The following is a 22,785-nucleotide window of genomic DNA, read 5'->3' on the forward strand; positions in this document are numbered from 1 at the left end:
GGAAGAGGGAGTGGCAGCAAAAGGAAGGAAGGCTTAGGAGGAGGAGGAGGAGAAGCACACGCAGCCTGTAGCGGTCTGTGTCCGAGACAGATTTCTCCTCGGACACTCCCAGTGCTTAAACGCTCCCCAGACCTTCCGAGCGTCTGGATCCAAACATCCAAGGATGTGTCATCTTTGATTCCCTGGACAATCTCTCAGGCCGCCCACAATGCATCAACCGCCCCTCCACACCGCAGCCCCCCAGGACGTGAGGCCGTTAGTGGAGGAGCCGCTATAAGTCGACCGCATCTGGACGTCTGACTCATCTCTAGGGAGACCTGCGCTTTGGGTAAATCAATCTATTCTTAGTATCGTTGTAATATGGCTGCTTTTGTGTCTCCACTATATGTATTCATACTGTATTTTTTTTTTTTTGGGGGGGGGGGGGGGGCGCTCAGATGATGTCACATATTTATAGTGAGTGTCTGGTTCTAATTTGCAGCAATGACATTGGTTAGTAATCGGCGAGCAGATTCCTTGTTTACTTGTGTGAGGCAAGAGGCAAACTGTTAAGCCTCCGGTTAATGTTTCCGAGTCTTGAGCGATTGTGACATGTTTGTTTTTGCGAGACTGAACCGAGGATCCTCCTTTAACCTGTCTGTTCAATTTGTTTCTCAGGAACAGCCATCATTTGAACGGTCAATTTGACCCGAACATGTCTTCCCATGCAAAAAGTATCAGAAATGACCGCAAAAACCCCAATGACCAGTTTGCATCTCCCTAACAACGTTACATACTTTTTCAATCGTTTCATCAGTTTAGTGTTGAAGATAACTGATAAATGATTCTGTTGTTTGTTTCTCGCAACAACAGCAATTATGCCAATGGGTCATTCTGTCCAGGATCATGATCTAAAAGTGAGCATTGGGAAGCACTCCCAATCGCTGTTTAGTGTATTACCTCTCAACAATAAGTCACTGATTAACCACCCTGTTTGGTTTAGTTTCTCAGGAACAACAAATTTTCCCGCGACATTTGCTGGTTTAAAGATCCAAAGATTGTGTCAGACGTGTGAATAAACATTGTTTATATTGCACGATTAACTCAATTACCAACCATGTCAATGATGATTTGGTGATTACCTCTAACAGATCATGCTTCAGTGCGGACAATTTCTTAGCTTTTCATTAAAAAAAAGATCAGTCATGCCTCTGAGTATTGTTCATCAGTTCATGCACAAAGTTACTTGAGACAACTTTTGTACACAAACTGATGAAGCCTGCTCAGATCAGAGGCCGAACGTTTCCCAAGACAACCAGAACTGTCCAGTTGCCATCGATTTATCGTGTCCCAATCAACGATTCGTCATGCCCGAAAATATAACACAATGCAGAGTTGGACCCGCAAAAGAATTAAGCCAAGCAGAAGAAGTTTATCATAGAGACTTGTTCAAGTGGCACCAGAAGAGCAAAGTGACAAATACGAAAGATAATGCCACCACACTGGGGCAGTACAGCAAGAGCCAACAAGAAACAGAAGATGTTTGTGTTCCTGGCCGAGTCGTTAATTCCATAATTCCATCTGGCCAGACATCAGGGTGACTTTGCGCGTGTGGTCAGTGAACTTCCCCGAGGGCTTCAGTTTAGCAATGACTCATCTGGGCTCGGCAGAACCGTCATCCAAAACACTTCACTTCAACGGCCCCAAAAATAAAAGTGCACACTTGTGACCTTATTTACAGCTCAGAGGAGGAGCCCCTTGTGACTGCTGAACTTTCCGGAAAACAGCAGCATGAGACCAACCTGACATAGTTGTGTTGGCAAAAAGTTAATAATTGAGTTGTGTGAAATGTTCAAATTCAGCTCTTAACTGTCCTGTTATGTTGCGAGTAATGTGGGCCCATCATAATAGAAAACATTTTTTTGCCAATTAACAGTGATATTGATATTTGCATTTGTTTGTGACAAATTTTGATAAAATGGTGAGTGATGGTGTTATGAGCTATAAACAATGTATAACGGAATTTGGGACTTCCTGGCACTTTTGGATATGACGTGGGTCATACTGAAGAAAAACTCATCTTTTTCATCTCCTACAATCTGGTTTGGTCATACTGACCCATTTTAGAAGTGTGAAAATGGTTAATCAAACCTACAGTGGGTATGGAAAGTATTGAGACCCCTTGAAATTGTTCACTTTCTGTGTCATCGCAGCCATTTGCCAAAATCAAAAAAGTTTCATTTTATTTCTCATTAATGTACATTCACCCACTGTATTTTGAAGGAGACATTTAAAACTCTTATTTAAAGCTCACCGTAAACTAGATTGAAGCAAGCTTAAACGTTTTTGTTGTCTGATTCAACATGCCTGGGTCAAACCGACCCGGTGACATTACTCCTGTTCCAGAGGGTTAAAACCTTAAGTGTGGGAGCGCTTTCGTGCTTTTAAAAGCAAAGAGAAATCTGTGTTGTTTCAGGACACAGTTGAGAGGATTCGATATCTCCGGGGTGCCAACTCAGGATCAAGAGGAAAAACATTGTCTTTCCGAAGCGTATCGTCCCACATTTAGCAGTGAACAGACACAGACAGGAGGGGGAAGTTATTTCCTTTCCTTGATAAGCAGCATGTACTCGAAATGCTTTACTGAACCCTCCTGTCATGTTCATTTCTCAGAAACAGCGATATCGCTGCGTTCATTTGTTTAATCCTCCAAAAATGAGAAAAAATAACAATAAACATTGCTTTTATAAAATCATTATTTCCATGACATTATTATTGCCATCATTTACACTTAAACCACTTGGTTATTATGACTCTTTTGATTTCGGGTCTTTATTGAGGATCAAATTGAGATGTATAATCATTCACATGGTTTGATAAACAAATGAAGAAAAGTCACTAATTAGCCGCAATGGTTTCAGACAACTGGAATCCATCCACTAACATCTGCTTTGTTTTAGCAGCAACTTTCCCTGGGCACGATTGCGGGCGAACAAAATGGAGACTCAGGGTTCACGTGAGTGCATGTGAATGATTGACATGCCGCTGAACATTTTTCCTTCATGTTGGCGCACTTATGATATCGTATGGGCCTCCAGGTCTTCAGGATGACCCTGACATCAAGGTGATGATGGCAGGGTCCACTTTGAGAAAGGTCAAGTCCCGTACGTGGAAGAAGCAAAGGTATTTCCGACTCCTGGAGGACGGTCTGAGTATTTGGTACAAGTCCAGATGGCTGGGAAAAGGCCACTCCACATGTAAGTTGCCAACAACCCCTGAAATTAACTCAGTTACCATACAGCTCCATGTAATTGCAAATTTCCCCCCATGGCTCTCCGGTTTTCATGTTAGCTACGCCATGCCTGAAAACTCACCACTTTTTGCAAACATGTCACCAGATGAAAATATATTTTAGTGGTCTCAAACACAAGCCACTAAACTTTGACTTTAAATTTTGGTACCTGGTGATAGATGAGTTGGTAATGAATCAAACTCTCCCCACACTCTTGATTTCTTTCCAGTTTCAGTGATTGAGGTGGAGGCGGTGCGCGAGGGCCACCACTCAGAGGTCTTGCTCAGCATCACGGACGAGTTCTCGGCCGACCTCTGTTTCACCTTGGTGTTTCACGGTCGGCAAGGCAACCTCGACCTTGTGGCTGAGTCCCCAGAGGAGGCTCAGGCCTGGATCCGGGGATTACGCAAGCTCATTCACAGAGCTCAAACCATGGATGAGAAGCAGAGACTGGATCAGTATCCTTAATAGTTTGGTATATACACGCCAGGCATCCATTTTCTATAGCGCTTGTCCTTTAAGTGAGGATGTCTTCGGCAGTGAATGAGCTAAAATGATAGGACATATACTCTTACAAATTATTTTGTGGACCCCCATGTTATGACTTGTGGACCATTGAGGGTTCCTGGCCTCCAGTGGGAGAAACACTGTTTCTATTACATGAATCCCTAGTATTGATTTCCAATCCAAGTTTCCCTGAGCATCCTCTCAGGTGGGTCCAGGACTGGTTTCACAAGGCCGACAAAAACAAAGACGGGAAAATGAACTTCAAAGAAGTGCGGAAACTGTTGAAGATGATGAACGTGGAGATGAACGAGGAACATGCTCTCTACCTCTTCACGGTATGATTTCGAAAGACTTTGCTGCTCCTCAAACATGTTGACAACAAAAGTGACAGCCACCCTCTTGTTTGGTTTCCAGATGGCAGACCGATCACAGAGCGGCTCACTGGAACTCGAGCAGTTTGTCCTCTTCTACAAGATGCTGACCCAGAGAGATGAAGTGTGGAGAGTGTTCCAGGACTACTCTGGAGACGGGGAGACGCTAATGCTGGAGGAGCTGGAGAACTTCCTGAATGTAGAGCAGCAGGAGGGCGAAGGCAGCGCCCGGCATGCCATGGAGTTGATGGAGCGCCATGACCCGTCGGGAACAGGTCAGTTAAGTGGCGCATCATCAAGCCAACAAGAGGGGCTAAGAGGAGGAGCTATAAGACAAGACATGAGCAGGTGATCACTGCCCATTTGGCTTGTATAAATTCTTCAGATTGGGGCCAATTTGGACAAATTCCCTAGTAGGGATTTGAAAGTACGAGCCTGGGAATTAGCCCATAATAACGTTCAATATGGTCACCTTCGTCACAGTGACAGCCACAAACATCAGTGAACATGACTCATGTTTTATAGTTTAGCTGGCTAGGCATACATCAAGCGGTTTGCAGATTTAACGATGCATTCGTTGTGCCAGCAAAAGGAGCCATAAGGAGGAAATGCGTTCCTCTCTGGCTGCGAGTGTATATAGACTCAATTGGCTAATGTTGCAGTCATGCACTTTTTTGTAATGTCATGCACACCCCGCAGGAGTTTGGGGACCCAACATTGGGTAACAAGTTGCTCTCCTTATTGAGGAAAGAAATCATCATGCAGCCACTCTGCCCTCACACATGCTGTGGCTTGACAACCTGTCACTCACAATACAGCCAATACTGAGATGTTACAATTTACTCAAGTCTATAAGAGGGAATTTAAATATCTGTTTTATGATTTTGGGAATGTTTTTTTAAGGGTACCACTTGCGTGGAAGTAGTTAAATTCTCAATTTTGATCTCTGTGCAGCCAAGAAGCAAGGCACCATGTCCCTTGACGGCTTCCAGATGTATCTGTGCTCCCCGGAGGGTTCCATATTCAAACCCGACCGTCTGGGTCTCTACCAGGACATGAGCCAGCCGCTCAGCCACTACTTCATCTCCTCCTCGCACAACACCTACCTGATGGAGGACCAGCTGCGAGGCCAGAGCAGCCTGGAGGCCTACATCCAGTAAGACCTGCTGCTCTTAACCGCATATAAAAACGATTTCACCTCGTTGCCATGCAGTGGTGCCTTGACTCACGCGTTTAATGTGTTCCGTGACCATGCTCGTAACTCTACTCTAACGATCAAGACTTTTTCAACTGCGTGCGCAACACAGGGCCCTTAAGAGAGGCTGTCGCTGCGTGGAGGTGGACTGCTGGGATGGTAGCGATGGGGAGCCAGTGGTGTATCATGGACATACTCTCACCTCCAAGATTCTCTTCAAGGACATCATTGCAACACTGAAAGAATATGCCTTCACGGTGGGTAGCACTTACCATGCATAAAACAAAACAAAACAAACAAAAAAACTCAATACGACAGTAAAGTATATGATGTGCGGTTCTGACTTTTCTTGATAGACATCCGAGTTCCCGGTCATCTTGTCCCTTGAGAATCATTGCAGTGTGGAGCAGCAGACGGTCATGGCCCGTCATCTGAGCAAGATCTTGGGTGACATGCTGCTAAGGAACATTTTGGACGGACATTCCATCCCTCAGTGTCTTCCCTCACCACAGGTCTGTCCGATCAGTTACGATAATTGTCTGTCAGTAGCGCCCCCTGGAATGCTGGAAAGAAATTAGCCACCAACAGCGATTTCACCAATAAGCATGAAATTGGGTCTATTTTCATGACAGGACTCACAAAAAAGTCTCAAGGAACCCATGCCTGATATTGAACAGGATGCTGGCCATTCTGGGCATATTCCAGGCCCTGTACTTTGTTGAAGTAAGAAAAAAAAAAAAGGCAGTTTCACTGATCAAGACAAAATTGGATGGACGTGTATCATAACCGAATGCATGAAAAAAATTTCAGGATCCGTGCCTGAAATTGAACAGGAAGTCAGCGAATTTGCTTTGAAGCGACCATTTTAGACAAATTCCAGGGCTCTGATTGTAGACAAACTCCTACAGGGAATTGAACCAAATGACAAGCAAGTATCCTGGACAGGTGGCTGATGGGAAATTTGAAGCTTTTCAGGAAATTAGGAGAGCATGGCTTCAAAGATTGATAATTATAAAGATTCATCATGAAAGGGTGTGAGCAGGGACCAGTAATTGCTGATTATAGGTTTCATTCATATTTTGAAAATGTATACATGAACATATTGGTTGACTAATTGATGTCCTTTCAGAAAGAGTGTAGCTTTAAGCAAATCTCTGAATATGTGAAGCACCAGTAATATTTTGAGTGGAACTTTAAACATTGTAGCTCTCACAATCTTTTTTGTAGATGGCGTTCCATTAGCACTTAGCAAATCAATGTTAAAGCAACAGCACGTCAATCTTAAAATGCATTTTAGCGTCTGCAGGAGACAAAGTGCAAGACAATGAGGTGCCCTCAAGAGAGTACTGAAATGTGTTCACATTTCAGAGTCCTGCACTAATGATACTCTCTTGTGACATGAAGGATCTGAAAGGAAAGATTTTGCTAAAAGCCAAGAAAATTGGTGGTGCAGAGGGGTCCCTGGACGGAACGCTCACAGATGACAATAGTGATGAGGAGGAGGTGGCCAACGGTGAAGCTGAAGAGCTGCACGCTGAAAGTTTCAACCAACACGAGAAGGTACAACTGTGTCCCGAAAACAAAAGAATATATCACAAAGCAAAAGATTTATAAGTGACATATAATTTTAAGCCTGGTATTGTAAAATGAGTTTGAAATGATAGTAGTGTTTAGGGATTAAATTTGAACTACATTTACATTTTAGACTACAGCGGTGCCATTAGAAAAGACTTTACTTTGTTTTTGATTCCGTTTCAAAATGAATGGAAATGCCATTTGTTCCAGCCAAATTAACTTCAACTCGTGGCTTTCCTCTCCTTAATGGTGACGATAGCTCAAGGGGTTCAATTTGTATCATTTCGCCCAGCTCCATTTGCCAGATTAGACTACTGTCAAGACAAGTTTTTTTGTCAAACTAATCTTTCCCACATTTTCTTGTTTGGCTCAGAAACCCAAGTCCAAACTCTCTCGTGAGCTATCCGATCTGGTGGTTTATTGCAAGAGCGTCCACTTCCGTGGTTTTCAAGGCAGCCCTCTACACTCCAAATGCAACGAGATGTCCTCATTTGCCGAGTCCAAGGCCAAGAGGCTCACTAAGGAAGCAGGTAGTAGGAGATAATGAAAGAGCGGTGAAATTGAAGTCAATGTGTCTATATAGATGTGCCACACTTCTCATACTTTTCTACAGGAGCAGACTTTGTGCGGCATAATGTAAAACAGCTAAGCAGGATTTACCCAAGTGGCCTCAGGACCGACTCGTCAAACTATAACCCTCAGGAATTGTGGAATGCGGGATGCCAGATAGGTGAGGAGAAAAGCTTTGGTTCCAATTGTGCTCATCCAATCCAGACGACGAACTCTTGAATGATGTCATGTTCCACACATTCCGCAAAGTGGCTCTGAACTTCCAGACGGCCGGTCTGGAAATGGACCTCAATGACGGGCTGTTCGCACAGAACAGTCGCTGCGGTTACGTACTCAAACCGAGCATCTTGAGAGGCAACCGCACAACGTTCAACCCGGAGAAACCCCAAGACCAGCCGGGCTACAAACCGATACGCTTATCCATCCAGGTGAACATCTCTTCTCAAACAACCAATAAAAGAGGCATTCAGACCACTGACTCGCTCTAAATACAAATCCTGTCCCCCGTTTACGAGATAATTCCGTTCCTATGATACCGTAACCAAAATTTGCATATCAAACTAAACCTACCCTAGTACAGTTTTTAAATCACAATTACAGTAAATATTAAATTACTGTTTCATATACTCAATGATTCAAATTTGTAGTGACTTTTTTGTCATTCAGGTGATAAGTGGGCAGCAGCTACCAAAGGTGAATCAGAAAGAGGGCTCTATTGTCGACCCCTTGGTCAGGGTGGAGGTGTACGGAGTACCGCAGGACCAGGCTAAGGAGGAGACCAGTCACATCAACAACAACGGTACGAGAAAGTCGTTCGATGGTGGTTTTGATTTTATTCAAGCCATAACTGAAAAAAATAAATAAATAAATGATCGCTCTTCATGCAGGATTTAACCCAGTGTGGAATCAGACTTTGAATTTTGTCATCCACACTTCCGAGCTGGCCTTGATTCGCTTTGTTGTGGAAGATTACGACAAGACATCCAAAAACGACTTCATTGGACAGTACACACTGCCGTTCACGTGCATCCAACCAGGTTAGCAGCGAGTGAACATTTGTTTTAAAAATAAATTCCCAGCGTGACATTTAACTGAAAGCTTCATTTCTGTTGCAGGATACCGTCACATTCATCTACTTTCGAAAGATGGAACGGCCATCCCTCCTGCATCACTGTTTGTTAATATCAGTATCTCGAAACTCACATGAACTGCTTAAATCTCCCTTTTACGTTCAGTTCCCCGCAACAACAATATTGTTCCTGGGTCAATTTGCCCCGATGGTTTGTTTAATTTTCAAAACTAAAAAAAATCCCAATAATCACTGTTTACATCTCATGATTAATTCCATTACTAAACATTCCAATCAATATTTAGAGCTTTCATAGGTCATGGTTCAAGACGTTCACTTTTCACATTTTTAATTATAAAAATGAATTATGCAACTTTTTTTTAAAATGTACTGTACAAATATATTAAATGAACCATTTTTGTTGGATATGTAGCATTTTTCTTTCTTTTGGCGATTGAAAATGCATGACTACTATTTCTTCTGGTTCTGCTGGTTGGCAAGTACCTGTGGTGCATCACCACCCTCTTTAGCCGCTGGCAGTAACGTACCAAAAGTATTTCCCTACCGGAAAAAGAAAGTCACTATGTTTAGTCAATGGGAATTTGGGTGCCAGTCCCAGCTCTAATTTTAACATAGGTGTCACACCTAAGTTTAAGTCACAGAACCAGCCAAACTATGAAGCTGTAATCATCAAAAGGAGAAAAAAAATCTGTATGCATTTCTGTGTATTGAATCGACTTCATTTATACGATGAGTTTTCCTTTTTCAGTTGAACTATCGAAATAAGTTGCATTTTCCATCATGTTCTGATTTATTGCATTCCAAATAACTACCCGGCACTCTGTAACAGGAGTATGTGTGTTTGGACATTACAATCCCCGCATCTCCATGAAGTTGGCCTTGTTAAAATAAAGGACCATTTTGGGACATCGTATTGAGCATTTTTCACAAATATCGCTGAAGGGATTAGATGTTTGATACAAACAAGGACAACATTTGGAACTGGGCTATGGTTCCGGTGAAGGAAATGATCCAAATAGAGTAGAATCTGTGCAATATTACAATTATTTATAGGACACTCAGTATTGGCCTTGCTTGAGTATATAAAAAGGTAACAAAAAGAGTGACAAGCATCCGTCTGATCCAGCCTTGTTGATGTCTTCCCTTTCCAACCTTTAACAGGCAAGCTTGCATGAGTTGGTTTGATTTACTTACTCTATGCACACATGGCTTGTTGTGCACAATTTTGTATACAAACGTTATTCTATGCATCAAAAATAAATGTCACTGTGCTTTTATGAGGCTGTATGAGGCTGCATTTATTCACTGTCAAAATATGTATACAATTTTCAATGACAACGGACTGACTTTTTTTATAAAGGATAAACTCACTCACATTTAACCGTTGGGTGTTGTTGCGAGTCAAATGGACCTGTGTTACTATTAAGAAAATGCAACAACAAACACAAATGTTATGCTGGCCTAGTTCTTTTCTGCTTTTTATTTAATATCAAAATGAGTCCGAATAACCCGTGAATAGCTTGATCACGGTATATCATAAAAAGAGAAAAGAACAAGACAGCAGAATATTTGTTTTTGTTTTGAAGTCATATCAACATGGTCCAAATTAACCCACCACATGACAGGAGGGTTAAGGTGAACTGGTAGACACAAAAGTGGCTCATTTTTGGACCGAAATGCTAAGCAGTGATCAATTATTAACATTTGATGGCCTTCAACTCACAGTTTGTCCGCTCCTCATTGTTTCTTGATCTCGCTCCTCTTCTGTTCCTCTATTGTTCAGCGTTCCTTGCATAGCCTCCTTCAGGGTGAGGCCACCGGTGTCCAAGTCCCTCACCACCCCCTGCTCTACGGGCATCCCCGGGTGGTGCCTCTGCAAATGTTTGACCACCTGAAATTTCTGTTTGGCCCTATAAGAACAGTGACAACAGCGAAAGGGCAGCTGCTCGGTGTGCGTCAGGAAGTGATGCCTGAGGCCGGCGGGCCAGCGGAAGGCCTTGTGGCACACGCCACAAGTGTACGGCCGCTGGTCGCCATGCTGCCGCTGGTGAGTCTTCAGGATGAAGCTGGTCTTGAAGGCTTTGCCGCATTTCTCGCAGACGTAGGCCCGCACGTCACAGTGCCTCGTGGTCCGGTGGGCACGGAGGGCGTCCGCTCGGTTGGTGCGGTAGTCACACTGGTCGCAGGCATACGGCTTCTCCCCTATACCCAAATGATATACTTTTGTTTTTTATTTATTTAATGTTGGTATATCCAGGTAAGACAATTTACCCAAATGATATACTTTTGTTTTTTATTTATTTAATGTTGGTATATCCAGGTAAGACAATTGATAACACATTCTCATTTGCAATGCCAACCTGGCAGCAGACAGCAAAGTAAAACAAAGCAAAAATAAAAGCAAACATCAAACATTTCAGGGCACTGAATCGATAGCAACTGGACATTTCTGGTCGTCTTGTGCTAGGTTCAGACCGAACACCAACACCAACTATTACGTTGCTGCCCCTCGTGTCTCGCATGCTTTTGTTCCAATCAAAAATGGTATCTTTTGGAATGCAAAAGGACAGTAGTTAGGATGCCTTGCAGACAGGCAACAAGAGGATCGTTGGGTGCAAACTCCCACATTAATATTCCATTAAAAAATGTAGTTGAGCTGCCTCAACAATTCAAGAGACTGTTTTTGTTATTTGTTGGTGGCAAAATCATAGTCTCTTTGGAATGTAAAACAGAATGGCATTGTTGTGGGGGATAAGTGGTGTGGTAAGCCACCTCCTCTGTTTAGAGATGGTCTCTCCAACTTCATGTAACGTCTCTTTCAAGCCATCAGTCTTCTGTCGAGAACATGTATATATATACACAGTATTTGTGTCCTCCAAAAAGTGCTGCTTCTCTTTAAGGTGCAGATAGACAGCTTAGTCTTGACCTGAGGAGGCAGCCAGTACCTCAACTAAAACGTCTTTAAAAACAAACAAAAAAATGAAGACTTGTTGCCTCAATTCAAGCTTGCTTTGTGAATTACCATGCCCTGGATGACTGACAATGTACAAAGACATTTTCACATTTTACCATTTTTTTTCAAGTTTTACTTCCTAGTTTTACTGTATCCAAGAATTTATTAGACATGTAGCTGCACATCTATTTGAGTTGAGTGTGAGTACTTTTGCCACCTCTGGATCTCACCTGTATGTTTGGTCATGTGGTACTTGAGCTGAGTGGCCCACTTGCATTTATAGCCACACTCAGGACAAAGGTACTTTTTCTCTTCTCGGTGAACCCTCATATGAAGCTTGAGGAAGGCACAAAATGGAGAAAAATAGCTGAGAACACATGCACAGTGCATCTAAAAACGTTTAGTTTATGTTCTATCCAATTTCTTAAAGCAAAGTATCTTTTTCTAAATTTTCAATGACAGGAATGTTTGAAAAATTGACTTTTTCTTGGAAATGTAATTTCACTTGATCCAACTTTGCGCTTACCTTCAGCCTTGAGGGATCGACGCAGGTATAGCTACAATGCCCACACCTGTACGGCTTCTCCCCCGTATGTATGCGAACATGCCAGGTGATCTTCTGCTTGTTGCCCGTCGAGTACTTGCAATCCACGCACTTGTACATGCGCTTGCCTCCGTGTGAACGCAGGTGCTGTTCCAACACCAGTGGGTGCCGGCAAGCAAATGTACAGCTTCCGCATCGGAGTGGTTTGTCTGAGGGGGACCCTTCCTCATGCTCATCTAGAAGGTGCTGTGCGAGGACCTGCCTGGTTTTGCCAGCAAAGGAGCAGAGCTGGCAGTGGTGGGTGAGGTGGATTCGAAGATGAGCCTTACAGTTTTCATTGGTCTCCAAAGACTCCCGGTGCTCGCTCCGTTGATGGTTTCTCAAAGTGGCCTCGCTGCTGCAAGTGTAGTCGCACCGCTCGCAGGGGAAACGCGCCCGCTGCCGGTGCGCTCGTATGCGGTGGTTTCTCAGAGCCGCTTCCGAACTGAAACAGGACTCGCAATCGGTGCAGTCATGATTCGAGTCCCCTGTGTGGCACCGGCCAGTGTGTCGCCTCAAGTCATCCGCCGTGTAGCCGCTGTAGTCGCAAAATGAGCAAGGCAGAGCGGGTCGCCTGTCGTGGACGCGTACCTTGTGCTGGCGCAGCTTGGACGCCGCTCCGAATGTCTTGTTGCAGACATCGCAGGCGTGGCGCCCGGTTCCTGTGTGAAGGGACTGGTGCTCTTCCAAACGGTAGCGCCTGGTGGTGGTGAAAGGACAGTAAGGGCATCTGTGACGGGATGAAGCACCTATTTGCTTTCGTGCCTTGTGTCTTTCTTGCTCGACAGTAGAGTTCTGGTGTAAATGCTTTGGCTCAACGGCACACGTGGAACTCTGGGCCACATTTGGCTCTTCCTGGAGGGCTAAAGCATTTCCCAGTCCACCTTCAGGCACACTGGGGGAACCTTTCCCAGGGCCCTCTTCAATAGGTTGTTTTTCTTTGACCGACACACTAACGATTTGACTGTATTTTTTTCCTTTTTGGCAACTGGAAATGTGTCGATTAAACGTTGCAAGCTTGACCGATGAAAAACTGCAAAAGTTGCACATGAATTTCCTGGGATTCGCTACTTTTCTATGCACGGAAATGTTTCCATGTTGACTTGGATTACGCTCTGTGTCACTGGATGTCAAGGCACTATGAACAGAGCCATCATGATCATCTACTTTTTTCAAAATTCTCTTTTGTTGAGTGATGACTTTAGCTCGTTTGAGTTTTTCAGAAGTGTCCTGACTCGCGGTAAAGTTGTCTTCTGTTTGTGGGCACTTCTTGGCAAGGTGGCCATCAAGGCTCCGCCTCTGTTTGAACTGGGCACCACAGGCCTGGCACTTGTGATACCGTTGTCTGCTACGACACAAAGACCGACGGTGGCGCTGAAGAGTTTTCTCCTTCTTGGTGACATAAGAGCACTTGTCACAGTGATAAACTTCTTGAGTTGGCACTGCAAGCATCTGGACTCTGCCGTCCAGAACCAGAGATTCATCTTCCTTTCTTGAAGGATTTAAAAGGCAATCATGTTCCAAGACCTGATTTTTCTCTGGTGGAGATTCTGGAGTTTCATTCTCAGATTCATTGGAACATTTTTCACTCTCAAAATGAACAGTCTTTATGTCATCTTCTGCCGGGCTTGTTGACAAAAAGGTAGCTTCTCTTTCTTTAGTCGAATCTGAATTAGTGGACATAACGTGAGAAGTTGTGTCCTCATTTGGCAGGAAAAATGTTTCACATTCAGGGGTCAATGTTGTTAAAACAAGTGTGCAGTATTCTGGACTGGTATCAGGTGGAGGACTATGCGATCTTCCTTCACTGGTCCCCTCCTTACTCACGACCACATCAGCATCCAGTAACGGAACAGCTTCTGAATGAACTTCAGCAGCTTCGCCGGCAAACTGATCTACAGGAGGCCTGGCATCAGACTGTTCTGTTGTAATGGGTTCTTTGGTGGACACTGCAGATCTTTCATTACCAATCAGTGAGTCCTCTAACATGCTATTTGAGTGCCTCTCCCTCTCTTTTGCTGCATAATTCTCCAGCCAGGCTTTGTCACCAGGCACGTAACCATGAGCTTTTCTCTTGTGCAGGAAGAGGCTGATGCTACTGAACGAGGAATAGGGACAGAGAGCACAGAGGTATTGTTTCATTCTGGTGTGTTTACAATTCTCGTGGTTTTGAAGGGCTTGCCGGAAACAGGTTGTGTATGCGCAGTATTTGCACTTGTGCACAGATACTTGTCTTCCCTCTACTGAATGTTTGACTAACATGTGATTGCGAAGCTCACATTTGCGTTTGCAGGCATAGGCACAGATCTCGCACATGAGCGATTTGGCCTGATGTCGTAGTTTGTGGCTGTTGAGCTGGTCCATGCGGTGACAACGATATGGGCACTGATCACACTCAAACCTACAAGAAGAAGAAGGTACGTTAGGCTGTGCACATTTTCCGTGAACACTACAATTCTGGTTGTCGTTCATTAGATGATCAGGAGACCAGATGGACTTTATTACCTCCACGGAATGAGGATATGGCCATGACTTGGTTCATTTTTGTGCGATTTTCCGCCTTCTTCATTTTTGGTATGTCAACTCCGACTATATACAGAATATACTCCCCTCCGAAAGTATTGGAAGAGTGATGCCAATTCCTTTATTTTTGCTGTAGATTGAAAACAAGATGGATATGAGACAAGGGCTCCACAGTTTAACTTTTATTTTCAGGTATTTACATCTGGATTGGTTACACAATTTTAAATACACCAATTCATGGAAATAAACACTTTACAGTGAAAACGATTGAATGTTTAGTTGTAAATCCTTTGCGCGGAATAGCTGCCTTATGTCTGTGGCCAATTGACATCACCAAACTGTTCTTTTGTGATAAATTCCCAGACTATCAACGCAGCAGGATTTCTCCTTTCAATCTCTTCTTGAGCAGATAAATGAATCCTCCTCTCTAGGGGTTTAAGTTTGAAGACTGACTTGACTCGTTTCTTGTTTTGGTAGCGCGTTCCTGGTTATTATCTTTCTGCATGATGAAGGCTCTCCCAATTAGTTTGGTTGCATCTTTACGGTAAATTGGCAGACAAATTATTTGTGTAGAGTTCTGAGTCCACTTGGGTGGGTTCAAACAAGAAGATGTGTGTATCTGATCCAGATGTAAATACAACATGCCCCTGAAAAGATAAAGTCTACGAATAATGGATGCCAATCCTAAAAATGCATTCCCCCCCTACAGTTTGACCCATTTGAATGAGTACAAAGAGGTCAAATCATGTAGATCACACTTGCAGGGAGCGCAATGTGCAGAATGGGCAAGAGCAGAATCCGTAAAAATAATGCGTATACAGTGTATGTCCTATCCTTGTTTATGTGTACGCTATGTATTATGTATCATTTATGTATGTATGTACTAAAACTAATTTTAAAATCAGAGTACTTACCAGTAAAGACATTAAACTTGAGTGAAGAGGATAATGTTGAAGAATCAGCTGTGCAGTACGATGAAGATGACAACGACGATTTGTATTGCACTGCACAGAAAAGCAGAGCATTTACAGCTCTTCATAAGACGCCTCTTCATCAGGCGCTTCAGGAGGGAGTAGTGCAAGGAGTTCTTTATATTCAGGTGCTTCCTCTGAAGACATTGACGTTGGCTTGTCTTGACTGACGGGCAATTTCTGGCGCTGTTTCTTCATAGTGGTGAGCATTGTTTTATATGTTTGCATTGCACCATCAATAGCATTGTTGAATTGCAATGCTCGAACCATGTAAGGATCCCATGCGTCCACCATCCCCTGGAGATCCTTTGCCGTTTTTACCATCACTGACAGCCTTTCAAGTGACAAGCCTTCGTCTTCGTCGTCCTCCTGCAATGGATCAGCTTCTTGCTCTGCCTCCTCACTGGCTGGTTTTGGGAGATCTGCCAAGTCGTCATCAGCCATTGGATCAGAATGGGTCTCGAGGAGGTCATTCAAGTCGTCCGGCACCATGTTGTAGAAACCTTCTCCTCCTAAAAGCTCCGCCAGTTTGACTGCCTTATTCACCGCCAAACGTTGAATTTCTTCAGTAGAGAAGCCCTCACCCTCGTGGACACATTCGGGCCACAGCTTCTTCCAACATGCGTTCATGGTTCCTGGTTTTAACTCCTGTAGACATGTTTGAATAACCTGGAGCGCCGTTGCGATGTTGAACTTCTTCCACAGCTCTCCAACAGAATTATTCTCGTTGGTATTCCTGGCGTTGACGATGTGCTGCATGACGTTCCGAGTGTAAAGAGCCTTGAATGTCCGAATGAGGCCTTGATCCAAAGGCTGAATATTTGCTGGCAAGACCTCAATATGCACACCCTCATAGGACAAATCCAGTGGGTGGCTGCTAGCGTTATCCATCGTGAGACAAATATTAAAGTCCAATCCCTTTTCTGAGAGGTAGGACATAGCCTGAGGGACGAAACTTTCATTAAACCACTCGGCTACAAGGGCTTTCGTTAGAGAGACCTTTGAATTGTGCATCCAAAAGACAGGCAGCAGGTTTTTGTCCTTGCTCTTCAGGGACCGAGGGTTCGCAGATTTGTAGATTAATGCTGGTTTCATCAGGAAACCAGCCGCATTGCAACACATAATCAGCACCACACGATCATTCTGCCCTTTCAATCCAGGGGCTCTGGCTTCTTCCTTCATAAACATCCTCGTTGGCATCTTCTTCCAGAACAAGCCAGTCTCGTCCATGTTAAAGACTTGCTCAGGCTTATACCCTTTCTCTTTGATGAGTGCCTTGAAGGTCTCTGGGTACTTCCTGGCCGCTTCTACGTCTGCCGATGCAGATTCCCAATGCGGCGAGACACTCTTCAGCTGGTATCTCTTCCGGAAGCGGTCAAACCAGCCCTTGCTTGCAAGAAATTCGATGGGTTCTTTCGATGCGGTCGATGGTCCTGGTTGGGCGTTGTTGCTGGTTTCTTCTTTGTCACGTTGGGCGTTTCCATCGGCCAATTCCTGGTAAAGTTGTCTGGCCTTCTCCATCATGGTGTTGGTGTTCAAAGGAATGTTCTTCTTCCTGCATTCGGTTATCCACATAACCAACGACGACTCCATCCTTACTATGTACTTGTTACGTGTATTGACCACCCTCTTCAAGGTTTGCGAGCCATTAATGGCAACCGTATTACGGATGTTGGCTTCCTCCTTCTTGATGGAGCGAATCGTCGACTCGTTCAATCCATAACAGCGTGCAACTGCTGAAAACGTCTTCCCGTCGCGGAGCATATTGAGGATCTTGATTTTCTCGTAGAGGGGCATGACCTTCCTCTTGCGTTTGAGCTTCGGGCCAAAAAACACCAAAGGTGCCGAAAGTTTGGGCGACATCTTAGGGCTTGAAAATAAAGCGTAAAAACACTTCACTAATGCAACCATGACATATAACGATGCAAAAATAAAGGAATTGACGTCACATTTTTAATACTTTTGGGAGGGAGTTTGTTTCATGTGTGTACAGGTGGTCCTCAGTTTAGATGCTCGGTTAGCGCCCTACCTTTTTATTCCCATTAGATTGTTTTATAATTACGGTCTCAAAGTGTTTTTCAATCAAATATCTGTTATGAATTATGACTGGTACTAATTTAGCATAGGTTTGTGATAGGCAAATTCGAGTTGCGTCGCCAGCTGTAGAACAGGACTTCCTCATAAATCGAGGACCTCCGTCATTGTAATTGTCAGGATCCTCTTACATCAAAAATAAATTCTAGGTCTGCATACGCACCTAGTTAAATCTTTTTGGCTACTGAGATCCCAGATTATGGATTTATGTCTCGGAAGAGTGTGTTCGTGTACATATTTGAATTTAAAGCATCTTAAATATACTCAGAGCACTTTACTTTGCTGGACCTCACCATCAGGGGCTATTTATGATCTGTGTCTCACAAACACTCAACCAACCCCAGTCATTGGTGGATGACCTTGACCTACTGAACCACCAAAACAGGGTTGATGCAGCCTATTAATAATGAGTACAGTATAAACCCCTGCTATTGTCAGGGGACAGGAGCCGAGCCCTGGCGCAAAGTGTTTAAATAATTGCTTCTGCATTGTTAGTCCTAACCCCTCTAAAAAACACACAATTGTTTTTGTGTCCCGCAACGCAAAGCAATAAACACAAAAAAAACGTACCACCGTATTAGATAAGGTACATGTGATTAGTTAGCAGCATACAGAAAGAAGAACACAATGCTACCTGAGGTCTCCTGCGTGCTTCCTCATGTGGATGTTAAGGTAGTGCTTCCATTTGGTGATGTATCCACATTCCTCACACATGAAGTTCCTGTCGTTCGAGTGTGTGAGCATATGCTTGGAGAGGTATGACTCGTCTCGGCACCGGAAGTCACACAACTGGCACTTGTGGGGCTTCTCACCTTGAAAGACAAAGAAGATGTGGACATGCCTTTCAAACGCACAACACTACCAGCTCAGGGGTTAGTCCCTTTTGTCTTCTCTTCAGGAGGTAAAACGCATATATGGATATGGACTTGGCCATTCTAAAGCTTTCTACCTCCAGCATGAAGAAGGATCTCCCAGGATCCCACAATTTACACTTGAGGTGCTTCTCACCTTAAGCACTGAACAAAAAAAAAATTGGAATATGGGAGAGAATCTGGAGTGTCCAGAGAAAATCCACGCAGGCAAAGGGAGAAGATGAAAATTCCAGACCAGTGGATGTTAGCTGAAGCATGAACCCTCAACTCTAAATCTGACATGTTAACCACTCGTCTGCCGTTCTGCCAAATTGGCACAAAATCCCTAAAAAGACAGTCAATAATTCTCACCACTATGCGTCAGAATGTGTCGATTCAAGGCTTTCTTGTGTGATGTCACATAGCTGCACTGTGAGCAGCGGTGGATCTTCTCATTGGCGTGCAAGTGTCCAATGTGTCGTTTGAACTCCACCGGGTTGAATGTAGAAAAGTCGCAAAAGTCGCAGCAGAGCTTCTCGCTGCCTGCGTGGCCCTGCCGCTGATGCCGCAGGAAGGCGGCCTTGTTGGAACACGAGAAATCACACTGCGAGCAGTGGTAAGCGAGGTGAGTCTTGAAGTGCGCCTCCATGTGCTTCTCACTGGGAAAGACGGCAACACAGGCGTGATGGCGACATCCCACCGCCGTGATCCCGTGCTCCTCTGCCGAGTGTCGCATGTGAGCCCTGCGCAAATGACTCCGGAAAGGACAACCATCGTGAAAGCACGCCACCGCTGCTTTGGGTGCTCGGACATGCTCAGTCTTCATGTGAGCCTTCAGTGTCCCGCTCTGGCCAAAGCTTTGACCACAAGTGGGACAGGGAAAGCGGTGGTGCGTCGAGTCCTCTTCCATTTCGTCCGCGTGGACGGTGACGAGGTGGCGGCGGATGGCGTTTGGCTCCACGGCGGAGTAGTCGCACAAGTGACAATGGTGGGCTTTTTCGCCTGCCTCGCGGAGCTGGTGGACGCGCAGTTTGCTCCTGCTGGTGAAGAAACGCTCGCAGGTGGGACACTGCAGACCCGGGTCGGGATAATGCAAAAGCAGGTGTTCTTGGAGATGGGAGCGCATCTTGAAACTGCGTCGACACTTGTGGCAAATGTGGGTGTCATACATGTGCTCTGCTTCCTCTGCAATGTACTCTGAAAAGAACACCAAATAAGAAAAAAAGTTGCTTCAAAAATTCTACTTTATTCACTCATCGGCCACATCATTAACTCTCCTGTTGTCTTTGTTTCTTACCAACAATGATTAAATGTTTGTCAATGTGACCTGTTTTTTCCGCCGAGCACATTCTGCTTTCTGTGACCAAATTGTCAAGTGCGGTCCCAAACACGGCAGACTGCACTTGCCCCAACATGAAAATGAAGTTGCACCCGTTTTTACGCTGAGCGCATGGGCACCTGTCTGCAAAAACAGGGCCCTAATAGTTAGTTTCTGATGAGCAGCACATACTTAACAACACTGCGAAGTTGGCGGCCGGAGTATTCTTGTTTGATGGTGTGTCTGTTGCATGCGCCACATGCAACTATCTGGGTCACGACAATTAAAATTCGGTGGCTTGGTGATGAAGTGCTGCCTCCACCAGGGAAAATAAAATCCACGCTGTCTTAGTGGGTGCTTGACTGCACTTCGCAGTTCAAAATTGCACTCTGGCCTCCTAATTTAGCCACCCATAGTCACAGTAACATAATCCTTATTCACCATTACTGAGCATTGGCTCACTTGCATGACAACTAATCGGCTGGATTGGCAGATATTGTGTGTTTTGTGCAAAATTGGTGATCGGTTGAAACGTTACAATGATGTCATTGATCGCGGATCCAAAATCCTGATCGTGTAAAGCTTAAAAAGACTATCAGAAATGTTATGAAGACAACTGGGAACTGTTTTTCATTGTGGAAAAAGGCCTAATGTGCCTCCTTTAACGCAATAAGGCCGGAAGTGCATAACCGCGTTTCTACCACTCAAGCCGGGAGCGCTGTGGCATCTTTCCACCCTTAAATCCGGGAGAGCGTTTACGTCATTTTCTTTTTTTAATCCAATTCTTGGTCTCTTAACCAATTAAATGCATCAGAGTATACACGTGATGGTATCGTGACCCCTCGGAGGACGCCGCAGATTTTTTTTCCGATCATAATGGCGGACGTGAAGACGATCGCGGGAGCTTTGAAATAAGTAACAGCACTGATATAGACGACGTGCTTATGGACTTTGAACCAGTCGGACGTGACATATGGTTAAGATATGTGTTGTACCCAATGACGACATCGACTTCTTTGCAACAGAATAGAGGATGGTAATTACCACCTGATTTTTTAAAATTAAAAACTTAATTTCAATTGAAACAGTAAATAATACTCTGGCCTGTGTGAAAACCACGTATCTAAGCTCTCAAATTATTTTGGAATGATGTTTCTATCCGATACAAGGGCTGAGATATCAATTATTTTGTAGGTGTTGAATTTCTGGGAGAACCTCAGGTTTAAGAGGGAGATTGTATCGTAGCCCTTCGGTTTTGGGGAGATGTTGCGCCAAGCACTATAGGCTTTAATGGGTTAACAGCACTTGAGAACCCTTGCGTGAGCGTACCTTTCGTCGGCAACAGTGAGTCCTTCCCCTCCACTTTTCTCCGTTTTTTCACACTGTGACCATGTGTCTTTGCTTCTTCATCGTCATCGTTTTCTTCTTCGTCTGCATTGTCTTCTTCTTCGTTGGTGTCTTCATCTTCTTTGTCTTCCTCTTCGTCTTCTACTACTACTTCAACTTCTGCTTCATCCCCATCTGATGTCGCTGATGACGTGCAAGCCAGCTTTAACTGCGTTTTTCTTTTTGGCCTTTCAGTAGAGATTTGGGGCTGGAGGTCTACATTTGTACATTTACTACCTGTGAACAAAAAGGAAAGATAATTAATTCAATACAATTTTTTTAATATCACAAAAACTTGGCATTTTGTCAGGTCCGTACAGATTTTCCTAACCACTGTAAGTTTGTACTTACTTTTGAAGCTGCGTAAGCGCCTCTCTGAGAAGTTACAGGTGGGCCGGCCACCATCTGCAACATTCTGCCCGCCTATTTCACATTTACCAGGTCCCATCATCTCCAACAGTCCCTGAAACAAAAATCAACAACGTGCTGCTTTGCCAAAAGAAAATATATATATTTTTTAATTAAAATTGGAGACATTTGGGGCAGAACTGCTAACCACTAGTCACACCAACAATGCGGTCCCATCTGAACATGAGCCTAAAAAAACGAAAGAATGAGAAAAGTTGAAAATGACGTACTTTATGGGTCATCCTTATTTCCGTCTCCTTCTTCTTTATGTACCGTACTGTACTCTCGTTCAAGTCATAATGGCGGGCAACTTCGGCACAACTTTTCCCTCCTTTGAGCATATCCAGAAGGTTGATCTTCTCGTGGTGCGGCAGAACCTTTTTCAAGCGGCGAACGGGCGGCATCTTAGGGCGTCACAGAAACGGCACAAAAAAACGTGGATACTGACGAATATTTATCTATTTTTCAGTAGTACTGTATGTTATTAGAAAAGTGAATTATCGAATGGTGGGGGGGTCGATGAAAAGCCATTTATTGTAGCTGCTCCATGCAGTTGGTCGTAACTGTGTAATAATACTTTTTACCAGACTATAGCTGTTTTATAATGTGAAACTTGGCTCACACGATACGTGAAAAACATCACATTTAGGCCACGTTACTTACTTTGTACAATAATAAGAACTTGACTCCAACGTCGGCGTTAGCTGCTACAACTTAGCCTCTTGTGATTTTAGGGCAGCGAAATGTTGCAAAATTTCCCCACAGTACAGAGAGGTTAGCACATTAAACTCCAAATGTACTCATTACAATAAAAAAATGTTGTTTCTCGATTAATTCAAACGAAATGCGAGAGTTCATTAGAATAGCGCCCGATTTAAAGTAAAACATAACGACGATACCTAGTCGGAAGTTTGTATAAAGAACACCGGAAATACTGATGGACACGTGCGTGTAATCTATTCTGTTTACCAGTCGATACACGAAAATCAACGAAATATTTTACAATTTTAAAAGGTCAAAATCTTTACAAAAATACACAGACATTGGTCCAACAAAAAATATAATTAATAAATAAGATGACGAACAAACATTTAGGAACCCAAATTCAAAGGAACAGAG

The 22,785-nt window shown here is 43.9% G+C and overlaps 2 protein-coding genes across 4 annotated transcripts; one reads left to right on the plus strand and one right to left on the minus strand.

The window, feature by feature from the left end:
* Positions 1 to 9,856, plus strand: LOC147136860 (1-phosphatidylinositol 4,5-bisphosphate phosphodiesterase delta-4-like). 3 transcript variants are annotated; one of them, XM_086050815.1, is made up of 16 exons: positions 1 to 328; positions 2,940 to 2,995; positions 3,078 to 3,236; positions 3,501 to 3,729; positions 3,984 to 4,113; positions 4,193 to 4,424; positions 5,104 to 5,305; positions 5,457 to 5,601; positions 5,701 to 5,856; positions 6,749 to 6,904; positions 7,293 to 7,449; positions 7,533 to 7,649; positions 7,739 to 7,917; positions 8,156 to 8,288; positions 8,377 to 8,526; positions 8,605 to 9,856. In XM_086050815.1, exons 2-16 carry the CDS (start codon positions 2,977 to 2,979, stop codon positions 8,694 to 8,696), a joined length of 2,256 nt encoding a protein of 751 aa, XP_085906941.1. In that variant the 5' UTR covers positions 1 to 328; positions 2,940 to 2,976; the 3' UTR covers positions 8,697 to 9,856. The 3 variants fall into 3 exon arrangements, with proteins under 3 accessions (XP_085906941.1, XP_085906940.1, XP_085906939.1); XM_086050814.1 differs by having other exon boundaries at positions 2,943 to 2,995; XM_086050813.1 differs by lacking the exons at positions 1 to 328; positions 2,940 to 2,995 and having other exon boundaries at positions 3,056 to 3,236.
* Positions 8,325 to 22,769, minus strand: znf142 (zinc finger protein 142). The gene is made up of 9 exons (XM_086050812.1): positions 22,330 to 22,769; positions 21,897 to 22,070; positions 21,610 to 21,721; positions 21,202 to 21,495; positions 18,927 to 19,751; positions 18,338 to 18,515; positions 12,059 to 14,516; positions 11,763 to 11,868; positions 8,325 to 10,781 (listed from the first exon to the last, which is right to left on the minus strand). Exons 2-9 carry the CDS (start codon positions 22,068 to 22,070, stop codon positions 10,294 to 10,296), a joined length of 4,635 nt encoding a protein of 1,544 aa, XP_085906938.1. The 5' UTR covers positions 22,330 to 22,769; the 3' UTR covers positions 8,325 to 10,293.
* Between the last annotated feature and the right edge of the window lie 16 nt (positions 22,770 to 22,785).

This window comes from Filicampus tigris, chromosome 14, assembly GCF_054856515.1.
Source record: "Filicampus tigris isolate MCC_2025a chromosome 14, RoL_Ftig_1.0, whole genome shotgun sequence".
Classification (NCBI taxonomy): domain Eukaryota; kingdom Metazoa; phylum Chordata; class Actinopteri; order Syngnathiformes; family Syngnathidae; genus Filicampus; species Filicampus tigris.